We start from the raw sequence: 18,479 nt of genomic DNA, 5'->3' as shown, positions 1-18,479 counted from the left end.
TGAAAATAATTTCTAGATAGCACACAGTATCCTCTGACACATGAACGTTTTCCTTAAACACTTTCCATTTCCCCACTGTGCCTTTTCCCTTCTAATGCCCTTATTCTAGCCGAGATAAAAAAAAATGAAGAAAAGAGCAAAAGGAAAACAGAACGCCTTCAAAGATAAAATAGTAACCTTGATTTTACAAACGTTGCCAGCAGTTTATCTCAGAGTCTATGAACACAGAAAAATCAGATATCCTTATGGGAAAAAGCTACAATATGAAATACTGTATTTTCAAGATCCAAAGATAACATCTTGCTAGCATAAATACATTTTGATCATTTGTGCTCCAGAGCTGAAGTACTAAAATCACTATTTTTTCCCTTAAAAAATAGAGATGGTACTTTTGGTTAAAAGATAAATGTCTGATAGTATCAGTATTTGTTTCATACCACACTAGGCTGATTGTCAAAAGCACACATGTGATGGGAATATCATAAATGATGTACATCAGTCATCTTTACTTGGTAAAGGGGAAAAACAGACACTTTTGTGAAATGTCAATGAAAATTAGCTAGGTACATGTGAATGAAATTTCCTGTTATGCCCCTCAGCTGCTAGCTACTACGTCACCCACAAAAAGCAGAGAGAGAATATACCAGTCTAATTTCCGCTGCAACGATTTACAGGGGATAAAATACCACTTGGCTTCCCTGACATTGCCTTCTCCTCTTTGGAAGCCCCATTTTTTAAAAGCATCAGAGACTATTGAGCCTGAACCAAAAGACCACTCAAGTCGGGAGGGGTCTTTCCACTGAGTTTAAATAGGTTGAGTCTTAGAGAGGGAAAAGACCCATTCAACAGTACTTGGTCCAGTTTCGTTCCAAACGTTGCAAAGTGACGTGGAATGCCTAGCACTTTTCCCTGAGATCTATTTCACCCTCTAATGACTTCACCATTGAGACATATTTTGTATAGGTTTTACTGAAATGGTGGCTACTATTTTCAAACCTTGGCAATGGAAAGGTGGATTTAATAATGAGCATTTGAAACTGGGAGATAGATCACAACACTGGCTCTAAACTACTTGACACTATCCCATGGTGTAAGCTCGGTATGTCTTGAACTCCAGTACATAAATACAGCTGCCCTCAGTCTCTTCTGGCTTTAAATCTCGAAGCGACCCAATAATGTTCAATTACTCTCAGTAGAGTGATTTACAATTATTCATACAGGGATATACCAATTTTGGACAAGTGGTGTGTGTTATACTGTAGCAGTGATTTAAAGTAAAACTGGTAAACTGGGATACACTGCCTTTTGGGGGCAGACAGAGGATCTGAATTTCTGTGAGCAACCAGTGTCAGGGGCTGGATATCACAAAGGAATGGATGGACCTCTTGTTAACCTGTGAGGCAAAAACAGGGCTGGCATATTGCAGAGGAGAGTGTTGAGTGGCTGACAGGCTGATGGTGTGAGGGCGCTAACACCCAGTTACCAGAATCAGGGCTCCCCCACTGGAGGCAAGGGATAACTAGGTGACTCACAGCTGTGGATACCCCAAGAACTGTCGCACTACACTCAAAAACATTTTGGTATAAAGTGCCTAGACAATGCAACGAATAGCACTTTATAAATACAAATCTAGGAAATAGTTTGGATTAGCCAGATTAGATAGATAACACAGAAGAAATAGAAAGCTACAACATGGAGGAATTAAAATCACCACCTCTCTTTAGTTTGTTTTATAATGTAAAGTTGAATCAATTAAAGGGAATATCAACAGCTTTTTCTCACATTAAAAAAAAACCACACTACATATAAAGGCTCTTAAATCATATTTATGGTTATTTTGGTCCCAGATCAACAAAGCATTTCAGAACATGCTTAACTTTGAATAAGTGAGTAAGCTCTTTGACTTCAACAGAACTACTCACATGCCTAAAGTTAAGCACATGCTTAAGTGTTTTGCTGAATTGAGGCATTTAACAGATTAAAACTGCAGATATAGCCAAGTGTGCAGGACAAGATATTTTGAAAAAGAGAGCAGCCTACATGTGCACTGCAATCCTTTGTAAGAGGATAGCATGTGCCTCACATATTGGTGGATTGGGTTCATGGTGTATCTGGTTGCGTGAAACTGCGGCACATGACACCAAGTCATCCAAAAGTCTTCCAAGTGCTTTGCACTTAAAACTTGTAAATGTGAAATGGACTTTTTCAAAATATCGTTTATTCTGCAAACCCTGCAATCTCCAGTTTTAATCTGTTAAAATAAACTTAACTGTGATTAAGAGCCTTCAGTTAAAGACATTTAATAATTAGTGTATCCTCCATGATTACATATTTCAGAAGATTCGTTTTAACTTAAATTTCTGCAGACCTGTATTGCCAAAAGCTTATATGGCGTATAAATTAACCACAGCATCACTTAACAAGGTCATTTCTACTTTCTGACTTACCAGTCTGTATCCAAAACGTCAAAATTTACTTTAAAACACAACTTCATCAGTATATCTACTGTCCACTCTGTTTAATGCCTCAGCATCACAAATAATCAACATATGGCTTTAAGTTTGTATATTTATATAAAGAAACACAAAACCAAGCATTACGTACTATGTCGGTGGAGACTCAACTTCTCTCATTTGAGAACAATCAGCTTTTCCAGCTGTAACATTGTGGACTTGAAGTAAAATCGATAAACTGTCAAAGCCTAGTGATTAGCAGAGCAGCTCAAATGTTTCTTATAGTTTCTCAGCTGATGAAAGCTCAAACACTAACTAGGTATTTTCTTTTACGATTCAGAACATCAACTCTATTTTAAGTTTTATGCACAGAAAAACAGCTATCAAGCTGAATGAGTGAACTAAACTAGCTTTCGAATGACTGCTAGTATTCAGATCTCCCTGTGAAACTTGACCTTGTAGCAGGAATCTGTGTTAAAAATACATCCAGCACTTTGTGTTGTCTTTATGGAACTCTGCCCTGGCCTTTATCTGAACGAGCCCGATTACAAGCTTTAGAGGAAAGATTTGTTCTTTAAACATTTTTTTCCTGCCTTTGGCAAAGAGCAATCCCTTTCCCTCCCTCAACACATGTTTTCAAAGGACTAAAATTAATTTGTACTAGTTAAATATTGATTTGCTTTGCTTGTACATAAGCAACCAGTGTTGTCAGCACAGATCTGTAAGGACTATTTATTAGTTTATTGCTACCGCAGAGCCATCAAAAGGAAAGAAAACATTGCTCTTGTGCCCCACAAAAATACTTAATAATTGTGTTGAATCTTGGCAACAAAGGAGTAGATTTCATACAGACAGGGGTGGTCTAATGGAGTGGGAGGCCAGTCAGAAATTTCTGACTTCTAATCATGACTTTCTGCCCTGGCCTACACTACAAAATGTGAAAAATCCACACCCAGAAAAGACATAGTTACACCGACCTAAGCGCTGGTGTAGTGAGCAGTGTGTTGGTGGGAGAGCTCCTCCTGCCAACACAGCTACCACCTCTCATAGAAACAGATTAACTAAGCCGAGGGGAGAAGCTCTCTCCCATCGGCTTAGAGCATCTTCATTAGAGCGCTGCAGTTGTGCCAGTGCAGGGTTTTAAGTGTAGACCTGCTCTTACTATGATTCTATTTGTGGCTCTGGGCAAGACATTTAACTTCTTTGAATCTGCAAAAAGGGGTACAATACAATAGAATTCACTTTTAGAGCTTTATTCAGCTACATGGAATAAGGAACCTGTTCTGCTCTCATTGAAGGGCAAGGAAAAGCTCCCAGTGCCATGAGCTAAGCAGGATAAGGGCTCCAATCTTAAATTTTCCAAAAGCCTGTAACTCCCTGCCAGCAAAGAAAGGGCTGAGTGCAAAGCCCTGAACTACCGGTGTATGTCTGAGGGGAGGGAAAGTGGCTGCAAAACTGTCCTTTTTCACAGGCATTCAAAACATGAATTTTTAATCTACAACATGCTTGCAATTCACTATTATTAGACATGTATTTCCACATACATATGATATGTATTAAAATCCCCATACCTCTTCTAAGCTGTGGAGCGAAGAAGCAGATACTGCTCGAGATGTGAGCGGATGAAATGGCTCCTGACCCACTGCATGCTGATGATTCTGTATTTGTATAAAAGGGTTCTGTTGTGATCTATGGGGCAATGGAGGTATGCCATAATGAAAGCCCTGCCCCATTAGGTGATTCTGCTGTAGGTTAGCATAGGTCCATGATCCATCAGGTTGCAGGTACTTCAAAGGAGGTGGGGTTATGTGTTCAGATGGCAGTGAGAATGGGGGATTGTATATTTGGGGCAAATGCTGCTGAAATGCTGGGTTGTTGGACATTTCAATGTCTCTGTTGTTTTCAGTGAAGTTAGGAAAGTGGCCGCTGTGGTTTGAGTTGCATGAAGGAGAGGGGAGCGCTGGTGGGCTTCTGGGCTGAACTTGTCTGTATTGCAACAGTCTGGACTGGGGAGGTGGCATTTCAGCTAGGTCCCTGCTTTCACTTTGATCGCGGTGTGACAGTTCTCTGAGCAAGTCCTGGAACCTGTATTAGCAAAATAAATGTTATTAAGATGGAGAAATGCAAAAAGTGCATTGCTAAAGCTCCACCCATTTTGAGGTACCAGGTTCTGAATATCACAACCAGATTGGCGGCAAATACAAACCGTACAAAACATTATACTTAAATGTGCACAAGATCAAGTCTAGCTTCAAAGCCTATAATTGTGGGCAATTGGAAATTAAGGACATGAGACCTCGCTGGACTGACATACCAACCAGAACAATCACACAAAACTCAGTGATCAATATCCTTCTGAAGGCTTGAAAATTTCTGGCCTTTCTATTCCAACGAGAAGGGCCTATTAATAATAATGTAATGTATCTAGGCCTATTGCCGACACTGAACATCCTAACAACGACAGCTCTTTATAGGACTCATAGTGCCTGGCACCTGCGCATGGTATTATAGTGAAGGTGGGCTATGTTCTGTTTTTAAATACAGTACTTTGAGAATTCAATCAACAAATACCTTGAATATGTTGCCTCTGTTTCGTCTTCTGTATTACTTGCAAGTTTCCAGTTTGCCCTAACTGGCTGTTGGTGCAATCCAATTGGCTGCTGGGGAAGATGTTGTAGGTGAGGATGGTGATGGTGCGGATATGGAAGATTGCCCTGACTGAGATAGGCATTATGCTCATTCCACTGCTGTAATCTTGCTTGCTGCTGCTGCCTCAATGTTTCCAAAGCTACATTTCCATGCATACGATCTGTAAAACATTTACAGAAAATATAAAAATGTCCCCAACCTCCCTTTTTCAAAGCATTTGGTGCCAGAAAGGAGGATTCTACCATGTGGTATATTAAATGTAAAAAACAGTCATGATAAGAAGGTACACAATGGAATCTCCAAATTTACCAGCACCAAAAAGTTGTTTATTAATAAACACCTGCACATCTACCAAGGTGATATATGCCATCATGTGCCAGCAATGCCCCTCTGTCATGTACATTGGCCAAACCGGACAGTCTCTACGCAAAAGAATTAATGGACACAAATCTGACATCAGGAATCATAATACTCAAAAACCAGTGGGAGAACACTTTAACCTGTCTGGCCATTCAGTGACAGACCTGCGGGTGGCTATCTTACAACAGAAAAACTTCAAAAACAGACTGATGAGCTGGAATTGATATGCAAACTAGATACAATCAACTCAGGATTGAATAAGGACTGGGAATGGCTGAGCCATTACAAACATTGAATCTATCTCCCCTTATAAGTATTCTCACACTTCTTATCAAACTGTCTGTACTGAGCTATCTTGATTATCACTTCAAAAGTTTTTTTCTCTTACTTAATTGGCCTCTCAGAGTTGGTAAGACAACTCCCACCTGTTCATGCTCTCTGTATGTGTATATATATCTCCTCAATATATGTTCCACTCTATATGCATCTATATGCTGTAGCCCACGAAAGCTTATGCTCTAATAAATTTGTTAGTCTCTAAGGTGCCACAAGTACTCCTGTTCTTTTTATTAATAAAGTGCCTACTGTATACCAACCACTCCATAATGTATCACAGAGCATATAACCTGGTTATTTAAATCTCCCAGAAAGACTATGTATATAGGAAACTCATAATGAAACACTACATATTAAAATACACTCTAAGGAGCAAATTATTCCTGATCACATTACTTACTTACTGAAACTAGCCCAGCAATGACCAATTCATAATTTTGAAGTCATACAGCCATATCCCTGACAAGTAAATACTTTCTTCATTTTCACTGTAGGGTAGCTACATTTGCACTCCCATCAGTGGAGAAGAGCAGTGGTACCTACCTAATGTCTCCCCTATGGGCATTCCTGCAGGATTCTCTTCAATGAAGTTGTTCAAGTGAGATGGCAGCATTGGGTTGTGCTGTGCAATAGGTCTCAGAGGGTTACTGACTTCTTGCAACATGGGTGGGGGATGATGTTCTGAAATCACAGCATCTACTGCAGGAGAATGTGGTCGGTGGGGAATCGGGTTATTAAAAAAAGACTGGTTGGGGCCCATCTGGTAAGCAGGGGAAAGTTGTGAAGGTTGTGGAGGCTGCTGATTTACATGATTATGCTGCTGGACTACCTGGCTCTGCTGGGGTGGTATTTGGTTTTGCTGTTCAGGCAAATGATTTTGTTGCTGACTTAAAAGATTTTGCTGCTGTTGCACAGGGTATGGCTGCCTGGGGATCTGGGACAGGTGCTGGTAGTGGCGACTGGGGACTGCATACTGTGTATGGGGAGGGGTGAGATGTAGATTCAGCTGCCTAGGGTTGAGATTATCTTTGCGATGAAATTTAGAATTAGGATAACCAATGCTGGAACGCGACTCTGGGCTTCTATTTTGGGAATTTCCTTCTACGTCAACCTAGAACAAAGGATATAAAACATTTCAAAGTTACTTAAGAAAACAAAATCCTTGTAAGCTATGCCTGTACTACACTAAACAAATTAATCTAACACGGACTCAAGCATACAAAACCTCGGGAATGTGGGAAGAATAAGGAAGAGAAAGAAGGTACTGAACAGCTTAGACATATTCTTCTCTTTATTTATCAAACTGCAGGTATATTCTGCCAACAGTTCTGGCTGGCTTCGTCTTATTTACACTCCTTTACAGTGTTTGTGATATTTTATTAATCTGAAATTTCTCCCCATTAGAGAGAGAAAACTAATTCCTTCATCGCTATTTCACTAGGTGCAAACTAAGAAGTGCACTCCATATTTTCTTCTTATTCTTCTATATTTAAACACTACACTCAGACATTTCCCTCGTCAAATTTCTTTCTGTAGCTACTGTTATTGCAGAGATGAATTACCAGCTGCTTCCTTATGATCATATCTAATTTAGCTAATTATAGGCAACTGTCAAATGTTGAGCCTTTTGCTTTTATTTCTAGGACACAGACACCAAATATTTAATGGAAAAAGTCATTATTTGCCAGTTTTCGACATTTCACTTCAGAACACTCCATTATATGACTCACACCTTTATTTCTAAAACTGAAATTGTCGTCTACATTGCACTATCCGCTTACTCTCCCAGAAAATTACTGAAGATTTCGGAGTCTTCACTCCTAACAGAATTATTTACATTTATAGGAGTTTTATATCAAAAGGTACATTAATTTCTAAACATTTAAAAATCAATTACACTCAGTGCTAATCCTATGTGTAGACTTAAAATCAATACATTTAAAAAAAATTATTTATGCTAGCAGTCAGTGAAATCCAAATAGTAAACAAAGGGATTAAAATCATGAGCAAGGACAAGTAGCATGAGAAAGCATTTTTAAAAAATCAGATTAAAATCTTTTAAGTTTTCTCTTGTCCTTGGGTGATGAGAAGAGAGACCTATCGTCACTCAACAACAACTAGCGCTGATCAACACTGATGGATTCTGAAGGAAATCCCCATTCATTGCCCCGGGATAGAAATGTGGTGACTAACGGGGGAGAGGACCTGTTGAGCAGGAGGGGAAGAAATGATAGAATCCTCAGAGTGAGAGACGTAGTACTCAAAAGAGAAGGAAAATTATGGGGGGGAAGTAACTCAAAACAGACCTGTTTGGATTCCACAGGTTTTTTCTCAGGTGTCCGAATTTTATTAATTTCAGGTCCAGCACTGTTTTCAGTTTTACCTAAAAATATTTATGATATTTATGCATTAGTTTCTAGGTATGTAAAGAACGAACAAATATTTTCAACATGTTTGTTTATTTTCCTTAGACATGGGCAGACTTAGAACTAGAAGTCTAGCATTTATGACAGGGGGCAGAAACTTAACATACAACATTTCCTCCTAAATATGGCCTTCCCCTTACCCTGTATGTTTTAACTTTTGTATTTGAATCATTACAAAGTACCTCTTCCAGTTCAATAGCTGTGCTACTGGAGTTATTGCAGGAGAAAGGAATCACTGGTTTGTGCAAGAGAAATAGAAATGGGCCGAACACAGGAACTTTTTATCCTAACCACTTCCCTCCCTGAACTTTGGTAGCTCCGTAACCTTTGCTCCAAACAAACACTGACTATTTTGTTTGTAAAGGCAAAAACACCTTACTTAGCACCTCTCTTGTTTTAACTTTTAAGCCGCTAACTTTAAGAAAAATTAGAACACTGAATGATTCTATGGAAAATTATTCTTTTTAACCAAAGCAAAGGCCATCCCTAAAAATCATCCATCACTGGAATTCTATGAGATGGTAGGGAAATCACATGAAAGCACTTGAGCGGATTTTCAGTGGCACTCACACTGCCCAGGTCCTGGCCACCAGTCCGGGGGTCTCTGCATTTTAATGTAATTTTAAATGAAACTTCTTAAATATTTTTAAATCCCTATTTACTTTACACACAACAATAGTTTAGTTATAGATTATAGACTTATAGAAAGAGACCTTCTAAAAACGTTAAAATGTATTACTAACACGCAAAATCTTAAATTAGAGTGAATAAATGAAGACTCGGCACCCCACTTCTGAAAGGTTGCTGACCCCTGCTGTAGAGGGATAAATGAAGTAAACTATTGCTTGTCACTATAGCAAGCAAATATGATTCAGAATATCCATCAGGAGAAGATCTTTTGAGTATGAAGGTGGCATTTTTACGTAGTCATTTTTCTGATCATAATCACAGTTTAAGGAGAAATTTAAGTGGTAGCCAAATCTCAAATAGGACCACAATGACATTTGACTTTATTCCAGATTCACTCTTCAATTCCCAGAATGGAGACTATTTTATTCTAAGCCCTAAATCATTTGGCAATGATTGACAATGTATTTTCCTACCTATTGGAACATAAATGGTTTTCCATCTATATTACAAAAAAAATCATAAATGACATTTCAATAACCGGGGTCCCTGGGTCTTCAGGATACTCCCGTAGGGTTATGTCCAATGCTAAAATCATATTCAAGGAAATGAATCCTCCACTACCACCAGTCTACAGTCTGGTCTACAGCCTTGCACAGCCCCCCTTTAAAGACACATAATTCATAGGCATAATAAAGCCTACAATAAAGATAGTATTTCCAAACACCAGCTATTTTCCTGGCTAGGCAACATCACAAATAACTATTTCTGCTTAATATATTTGCTAATGTTTTACAAAATAGTCTAACTTTGTGTCTATTTCCTCACATCCACATCCCAAAACACACCAACTTCGTGGGGTGTCTCAGGAAAGAGAACAGGTTCGGTATGGGCCATGGGAAATGAACTACCATCAGCCCCCTGAAGAACGGGATTGGTGTTCACAAGTTGGGGATGGCATGGAGAACTCTGCCCTGTGATCGCCATTCCTGGGTGTAAACAGAGGAACAAGTTTCCATTGCTGTCAAATTCAGCATCTGTCAGGAACATTCAAATTCACTTTAAAAATGACAGGTTTCTCACAATATTCTGTCTGAACTGCAGATATGGTCACCAAACAAGAAGTCACCCGCCGAGGGATTTGAAGAAACATACAACTCACCATTTCGATTTTGTTCATGTTGCTCCTTTTCTTGATGTTGAAGTGGCTGCTGCCCTATACTAACTGGTGAATGATGTCCCAGGCCATAAGGTATAGGAGACCCGCGCCCATGCGCCTGTAACAGGTTCATATTATATGCCATAGCTGCTTGGTGCGTAATGATTCGAGGATCAACTGCAAACCTACCCTGATACCCTGTCCACGGTACCTATGTAATTAAAAAAAATAGATGCAATAAATGAATGTACATTTAAGGAAAGGCACAGTGTCAATTACAATTACTATGGCATCATCAGGAAGCACTTCTCCATAGTAGTGGTGATGATGAGGCGATAAAGCATTTGTGAGTGATAGGAAAAAAAAGCAACAAGTTCAGGCAAAGAGCAAAAAGGTCAGGCATAGTAGCAACGGTCACAGAGAAGAAGACTTTTGAAGAAGAGTGAGATAAACCAACAATGAGGGCTACATTGGGGATGAGGGCAATCATGGAAGTGCATCTGACAGGAGATAAGACTTGAAAGCCACTGAAACAAGAAGGCAGGGACCTTCCCTTCTCCTAACTGCAATAAAAGCAGATGAAACTGATTAAATAAAAGAGGTGGGTCAATGCACCGTTACTGCAGATATTCAAGACCAGGTTAGATAATATATTAGTGAAAGATGGACAGAGTAGCCTATGAACTAGATACCATGACCAGGCAGGTCACTCTGTCCACGAAATGCCCCAGTAAAGTCAGTGGGGCTCTGGTGGGCTCAGCAAGCAGTCCAGCCACACGTTACACGCTGAAGGACCTAAAAATCTATGTTATGGGACATATTTTAAAAGGCGGGGGGAGGGGTCAAGAAGGGACAAAAAGGGTCACACGCCACTCCCCAGATGCCTGGGGGGGGGCACATTCAGAAGGGAACCGCAGCAGTGAAAGGAGCAGAAAGTGGGGCCGCTGGGTGGCCCCATGCTGTCAGCTCCTCCAACATGGATGTACTGCCCCCAGTCCGCTCCCAGCCCTTCCACACAGCTGCTTCTCCTAGGGTCTGTACAGCTGGAGGACAGGGCTGGGGGTGACACTGGTAAAGCCATGCCAGAGGAACTGCTGGCATGGGGCCGTCCTCTTTTCATCTGAAATTGGTATCTGGTGCAGCGGGAGGACAGAGCCCGTCCCTCCTCCCAGGAAAAGCACGGGGGCCCGGGTTGGGGAGCAGGACGGGGACAAGTCACGTGGGGGGTCATGTGGGGAGGTCACATGCCCCCCTGTGTGTTCCTCCCATGAGTCGCCCATCTGTTTGAAATAAAATTCACTTCTTGAAAGCGTGAAATCGAGGGTCTTTAAAATACTGTGCATTTCGTTCCCTAAAATCTGAAAAGGAAGACATCCCTGGATCAAATTAGTTCAATCTTCCCCTGTGGGGAAGTTTATTAAAAAAGGCGATCCCATGAATAAAAAGAAAATGAAATGAATATCATCAATGCTCAGTGTGACAAACCATCCTTAACTGAGGGCAGCAGACAACCTCCCTCATTTTTTACTCTGGATATGAAAGCTGCCCTAAACGATACAAAAAGGCCTTTTTGTCTTACATGGCCGCAGTCATTTTATTATATTTTTAATAAATTAATCCCTTCATTATTTGCTTTAAACATAGTATCTTCCAAGTAATTCATTAGATTTTTGCAAATATTTGCCTTTGAAACCTGTACTCCCGAACTTCAGCTGTGGGCTATGTGCTTCCTCCAATTGTGTCTGTGCAATTTCAAATAATCTCCAATATACTTCCTTTTTGAAAGCAGACGTCTTATTAGTATGTGGACCTTCAGACCTAATTATTTAAAAATCCATCCCTGGGGCGGGGGTGGAATATGCTCAAACATACTGATATTTTCATATTTTTTCTTTTGATTGGAGGTACATAGGAATATATTAGGCCTTAAAATGTAAAACAGAAAAAAATATTTAAATTATTTTGTTTTGATATTAATAAAAAGTGAGTAAGCATTACAAAGCTACAGCTGCTGGCCTTCTCATTCCATTTAAATTTAACCATCATATGCAGACTTCTGGTAACCTAGTAAAAAGAAAACTTATTTGACCTAATGAATGGAAATCAGTGGTCTTACTACTTAAAAATGGAGAAGATTGTGTAATCTATAGTTGCCAGATGGTCTGGGCACCCATATTTGAAAGCACAGGTTTATAGCAAGCCTCAAAATAGTAGCCATGAATTGGATTTTCATAAAGAACCCACACAACTATTAAAAAAGTTAACCGTGTGTGAATATTTACAAATGTATAAGAAATTATATGTACACATGTGCATGCATACATCCTATCCCTAAAGAAACTTTCAGGAGATGTGCACAACTATGTTACTGCACAACATTATTTCTGTAACTACTGTTCTCTCTTCCCCAATTCCCTACCTACTTTTTTCTGCTCTTAATCTTAGATTGCAAGGTCTCCAGGTGAGGGAACATGCTTTTTATTTGTACAGTGAAGTGTCTAGAACACTCTTTGGTGCTATATCAATGTATAATTCTGCAAGTAATTCCTGCAACCTAACAAACTGCAACCATCAGGTATTCTCATTGTATGCTCAAGTTATAGCTTCTTCTTTGACATCTCAAGGATGATCATTATTTGGTAACAGTGTGGGTAAAGTCACTCGGAATTAGTTGCTACATCTAATGGAGAGAGGAGCGGAGGGAATACGGACTCCCATTAAAAAAAAAGTAGGGGGAATCTATTCATATAGCAATGCCAATGTTATCAACAACAGAACCAGACATGTAATTTCAGCAGCACAGTAATCCTCAAAGGAAAATTAATAGTTCTAATTGATCAGCTGGACAGTTAACTGCTTGTAACTCAATTTTCATATGCTGGTAATATTTTAAGTGCCCAAAGCTGAGGTGAGCTAGAATCATCTTCTATTGCCTAGTGTGTTTTGGTTCAGCAGTACAACAACTTCAAAAGGTGTGCTAGTCATAAAGCAACAACTCTGAGGGAATTAGATGCACTTCTCGTGATGCTCCAGAGAGAAAGATACCTCTCCCATTATGCTTATTCCTTCAGGGGACTCTGATGTGCACCTGTGAAGCTTCACAGACGTGGATTTGAAAATCAGACTTACATGCAGAGAATATGAAAGACTAGAAGCATAAACTCTTGGATTTTCAGTCAAATTAGCCACAGTCAGAGGTCCCGTTCAAGTACTCAGCTGTTCAACATTCAGAGACATGGGATTATAGTCCTATCTATTCAAGTCACAAGCTTTAAAGCAAATATTGCTATCATATAGTTCAAAAATGACTTTGCATAGAGCAATGAGAATGTCTGTGGTAAATATTTAGGGTCTGAACCTAATCTTATACCACTTTTACTGTGGTGTAATTCCATTGACTGCAGTGTCTCCTGAATTACAAAGGGAAAGGCAAATCAGAAAATGCCCCTTAGGCCTGGTCTACACTAGAAAATAGGTTGTCTTTAACTACGTCGCTCAGGGGTGTGAACAGTTTATTTAAGCCTACCTAAGTCCCCGTGTAGACAATGCTAGGTCGATGGAAGAATTCTTCCATGGATATAGCTACTGCTTCTCGGGGAGGTGGATTACCTACGTCAACACTGAAGCACTAAGCAATGCACTGCAGCGCTACACCTGCGCTGCTGTAGTGTTTCAAGTGCAGACAGGCCCTTACACAAAATGAAGAGAAGCAATTTTGAAGCCCCAAGTACTCAGCAAGCCACATTTTCTTAGCATGCTAAAAGACAAGCAAGCAAACCCATTCTAATTTGGGTACAGTATTATTCAAATTGTGTTGTTTACATGTTATATTTTTCCTTGTATTTTTATGGTAATAAAAGTATGATCCATGGCCTTCCAGGTCTGGATTCTGACTGGCTAAATACATACAAAAGATGGATAATATTGTAACTTGTTTTAAAATCCAAGTCACTGAAACAGTAATAAAACAAACCTGTAAATTATTATCTTAATTAGTGAATGTGGGGAGTTTGGGTGGAGGTTGTATATACAGTACTTTTCTTTTTATCTAAGGAGAAGACTGGGTAGGTCAATGGTTCAATTAACTAACCTCATACTTTGCAAATCTGAGATCAAAGGCTACCATGATAATATGATCTGTTCTGAAAACCCCAGGGCTATTACTGACTACTATTACTATGCTTTATAAAAGATGAGGACTTTTGAAACTTTACAACAGTTCTCTCTTCACACTTCTACATAGAAACCACACTGTCACTTCTATTCCTCCGCAAATTCAACTAACGCTTGTGAAACAATATTATTCAGAAAGCTTTTAATAATTGACCATTATATCTCAACTGTTCCTGCATTCTCAGAAGAAGAATTAATTAATCAGCAGTAATTAATCATGACCATCTTCATTCGATTTCAATATGGGTAAACCTCATATGGCTTAAACATGAAAACCCTTTTAGGCTGTGTGATATTCTTCGTAGGAGCAACATCATTAAGCCCTTGCAGCTTGGTGATCATCACCATATTCCTAGCTGGGAAAACCCAAGTAAGCATGAAAGAGGCTGGCACACTTTTCACTACCTAGTCTTGTGTTCATTTTATCTATATAATAAAAGAAGAAAATAGGAAAATAAATGCTTACAGGTAAAGGCACAGACATGACCATATTTCCTCCATAGACAGCAGGTACGTAAAGAATACTTGTCCCAGTGTGAGGATCTATCCTTTGAACAGGGCTTGGAGATTTTCCCAGGTTGGGATGAGGTCCAAGAGGAGGAGGAGGAGGAGGAGGAGTATACGCTCTGATAGGATTTCCAATTAGGACAGAAGGATTGGGCTGAACTGAAAAATAAACAAAAAAGAAACACAAAGAGAGGAAAAGAACATGAAGTACTTCAGTGACTTATTTTTTTCCCTTCCAAAAAAGGACCCTTCTTTACAAATTCACCTTTATACAGAAGAATCTGATACAGACAGAGAGAGCATTAATCTAAAATCAATATTCTTTCTATAAGTTTCCCCAGATCCAATAAACAAGCTAAGTTTTAGTGAACTTCTGGGACTAGGAGAAAGCAGAGGAAGAGGGCGGGGGAGAGGAAGAAGCAGGGGGAGTTATTTAAAGGAGAAGCTCCCCAGTGAGCACCAGCTATACATTTTTACTTAAAATTTGACATGACCGTTAAGGTGGCCAAATGAACTGTACAAATTGCACACACTACAACAATACAACCCTGGTTTACTTCTTCACTCTTTTAATAGGGACTAGAAATGCTTTTTAAATTAAAAACAAATACATATAGGTCTGAAGTCACTGTAGACTACCTAGCTAGAATATCATGATTCAGTAAGTTATAACTCTGTGTAGATCCATATATCCAAGTAAGTCCAAACTATGTTATAAAACAGTTAGAGGACTATCATTTTATACCATGATTCCCATGATTCTACACAGCCATTCTGCTAGTGTAGATCAGCTCACACACCCAGGTTATTGTATCCATTCCAAGGTGGTGTATAGCATGGGTTTCAGGCACAAATCCTCTTCCACAGGTCAGAACGATGATAGCAACAACTATGTTGCAACAAGGTTGTATCTAAGTTCTAAAGTCAGCATGCAAAGAGCATATAACGAGAACCCAGGAATTACCTAATGTCTACTGAAAGTATGCTGAGATATCTGCTGAATTCACATAAGGAATAAATGACTTTCAGAGACATAATGGGCCTGATCCTCCCTTAACACATACACCTGTATAAATCAACATTAACTTCACTGAAGTCAAACTAGTAGAAGCATGGGAGAATCATTCCCAGTTTCTCCAGAGAAACAGTAGACACTTACCAATTCCATCCGTTTGAAAATGGTCATTCTGATTATGATGATGGCCCTTGCCCTTGAATGAAAAAAAATCATAATCACTTACTTTTTTTTTTACATGTTTAATGCAGACCAAACACAAAGACAGTTCTTTATTTCAACACAGTAATAGTCAAGTAAATTAAATATAATTACAGAGAAGAGGTTGGAAAAAACAGCAAGTCTGCGACTCTTTTCTTGAGTCTTTTTACTTGCGCAATTCCACTGGTTCAGTACTGTTCCACCAAGGCCAGTACAAAGTACCATTAGTAAGCACCTCTGTTTCACAGTGCACTCTGCCCATCCTTCCAATTCCCACTGCCATACCTGACTACTAAACGGGAGTACTCAAAATTGCACTGTCTCTAATATTGCAATATCTGAAATGCTCCCATTTCTCCCTTTCTCTAAAGGAAAAGATATAGATTTGCTTTATTATTACTGCTTGAAACGGGAACTACAAGCAATCTGATACATGGATTTGAAATGACCAGTTTCACTCTAGCTTGTGTAAGTGCCTCTGCCTTTGCACGGTCTTTAAGATCTTGTGATATACACAGTGTTGGGGGACAGGTTCTCTGAGGATCTGATATCTTCTTTCGCTTCAAATTAAAATTTTAGAACAGAGACACTTGTCAGGATAAATATTATTATTATTTTGATTTGCCAGCTTTGACTGAGTACCTTGATAATCTATAAAGAATGGATAAAAGAACAAACTTTTCCATCATCACAGATGTGCAGGGAGAAAGCAAACAGCTGTTACCAACTTAACTATTAACAGCTCCCCTTCATCAACGTGTGCACACCTGACACTCACAAACGGGTTTCCAAAAATGTCTAGAGGTTTAGAGCACTCCAAAGGCCCTGGGACCTAAGCTCTGAACAGCAACAACTACCTTCGGACAAAAATTATTTACATAGATTTTAAGGTTTGATACTTGATTTTCAGCTAGTTTGACTCTGTTTGTATACATTACATTTACATTTTGCTGAAGGGGACTTTTGATTATGTATTCAAGACATGTATAATAAGGGCTAAGGAGCTAATCCTTATTTGTATAATTTGTACGACAAGAGGACTTTTAAAAACAAGAAGGCAGTTACTTACATAGGAAGACGGAAAATAAAGTAAAGAATAAGCAAAAGACCTGTAAAAGCATGTAAAAGGCTGCTAAATGTAAATAATGTACTCAGGCAACCATTTTAGAAACTGACTGGAAAATCCAACGCAATCAATTTAAGCATTGTTCATCAAAGGCCACCTCCAGACTACAAGGTAGGGATGTGAGTATAAATAGCAGTATAGCGGCACTGGAGGCATGGCTTAGCAGTACTGAGTACCTACTGCCCTGCAGGTTTGTATTCAGCCTCTGCTGCTGCTATCCATCCTACCACAGCTACGCTGCTATTTACATTCCTGCTAGTCTGCATCAAGATAGCGCAAGTTTTTATACACAAGCAGGGGAATCACACCCCTACTTCATAGTGTAGACGTAGCCAAAGAGACGGCAGACAGTAGTGCTAACATAATCCCTTTCTTCTACCGCTCAACAGTATATATCACATTTTATAAGTATTGTAAAAATACTTCCCCATTAGATTAGCTGAATGTGTCAAGTCAGAAACACTGTATATTATCGCTCTTGAGATTTTATATGCTGCAGTGAGGGGAGATGCAGTAGAAGTGATGGGCCAGCCAATTGCTGCTAAGTGATGCTGCCAGCGGTGGAGGAGATAAAGCATGGCACCATGCACCCTGAATGATAATCTGAGATCCTTTTAGTCATTTTCTGTTAATCAGTCACCCCACCTTTTGCAATTCATTATCGGTTGCTTGGTCTTTACTCCCCTGGTATCTGCTGCCCAGAAGGAATGATAGAGCAGATCTACAGAAGCCCCAGAACAGCAGATCTTTGGGATGAGTTCACCTCTGCCGTGTGTGTTTTATATTAGAAAGGGAGGCTACAGTCAGAGCTATCACTCCTACACTTTAAAGAACACTTAGGCATCAACTGAAGAAAGTACCTAAGCACCTGAAGTCAACAGGACAGGCACATGCTCAAAGTTAAGCATGTTCATAAGTTCTGAATAGGATGCTTTTCTGAATCAGGAAATACTCTCTCAAATTTAAAATATTTTTTAAAACCTATTGATGGCTGCAAAACTTTACTTGCCCAGTAGATAAGTCTAGGCAGTTTTCCAGAAGTCTGAGCTAATTAATCAGTTGTCTAAGTACAGAGACAGGTGGATTTGACAAACGTTGACCTATGCATAAAATGGATTAAAGGACAGTGTCAGACTAACAAGAACAGAACTAATCACGGGCTTTTAAAACTTGAAGGGAAAAAAAGGGAGGTTTATTACTTATTGTAGTTACTTCCTACGTGTGTTCAAGTATTATCTGCTTACTTTACTCCTGTCATCTCAGATGACAACTTGTCAACTATGTTCAGATGGAAGAGCTCTTATTACTGTGATGATGTAGGTGGAAGAAAGATTTTCAGATCTTAGGTTGAAATGAAAGTGCAGGGAGTTTGAAAATGTATCTTTTGACTTATATATCAAATGTGCTTAGTTTACAAGTCATTGAGAGTGAAAAAAATGAAACTATC

General features: G+C 39.3%; 1 protein-coding gene across 4 annotated transcripts in view; it reads right to left on the bottom strand.

Annotated features, from left to right (window-relative positions):
* Window positions 1-18,479, bottom strand: part of HELZ (helicase with zinc finger) — a 139,405-nt gene that overhangs the window by 14,240 nt on the left and 106,686 nt on the right. For all 4 annotated transcript variants that reach the window (XM_005282930.4, XM_005282931.4, XM_024104614.3 and 1 more), the window contains 7 exons: window positions 15,850-15,901; window positions 14,650-14,849; window positions 10,014-10,221; window positions 8,105-8,181; window positions 6,342-6,909; window positions 5,025-5,262; window positions 4,025-4,538 (listed from right to left, as the gene is read on the bottom strand). In XM_005282930.4, the coding sequence (XP_005282987.1) occupies window positions 4,025-4,538; window positions 5,025-5,262; window positions 6,342-6,909; window positions 8,105-8,181; window positions 10,014-10,221; window positions 14,650-14,849; window positions 15,850-15,901 (1,857 nt within the window). The remainder of the gene's footprint in view (window positions 1-4,024; window positions 4,539-5,024; window positions 5,263-6,341; window positions 6,910-8,104; window positions 8,182-10,013; window positions 10,222-14,649; window positions 14,850-15,849; window positions 15,902-18,479) is intronic.

This window comes from Chrysemys picta, chromosome 12 (assembly GCF_011386835.1).
Source record: "Chrysemys picta bellii isolate R12L10 chromosome 12, ASM1138683v2, whole genome shotgun sequence".
Classification (NCBI taxonomy): domain Eukaryota; kingdom Metazoa; phylum Chordata; order Testudines; family Emydidae; genus Chrysemys; species Chrysemys picta.
The sequence above is the reverse complement of the archived record's forward strand: the minus strand, read 5'-3'. Positions and strand labels throughout refer to the sequence as shown.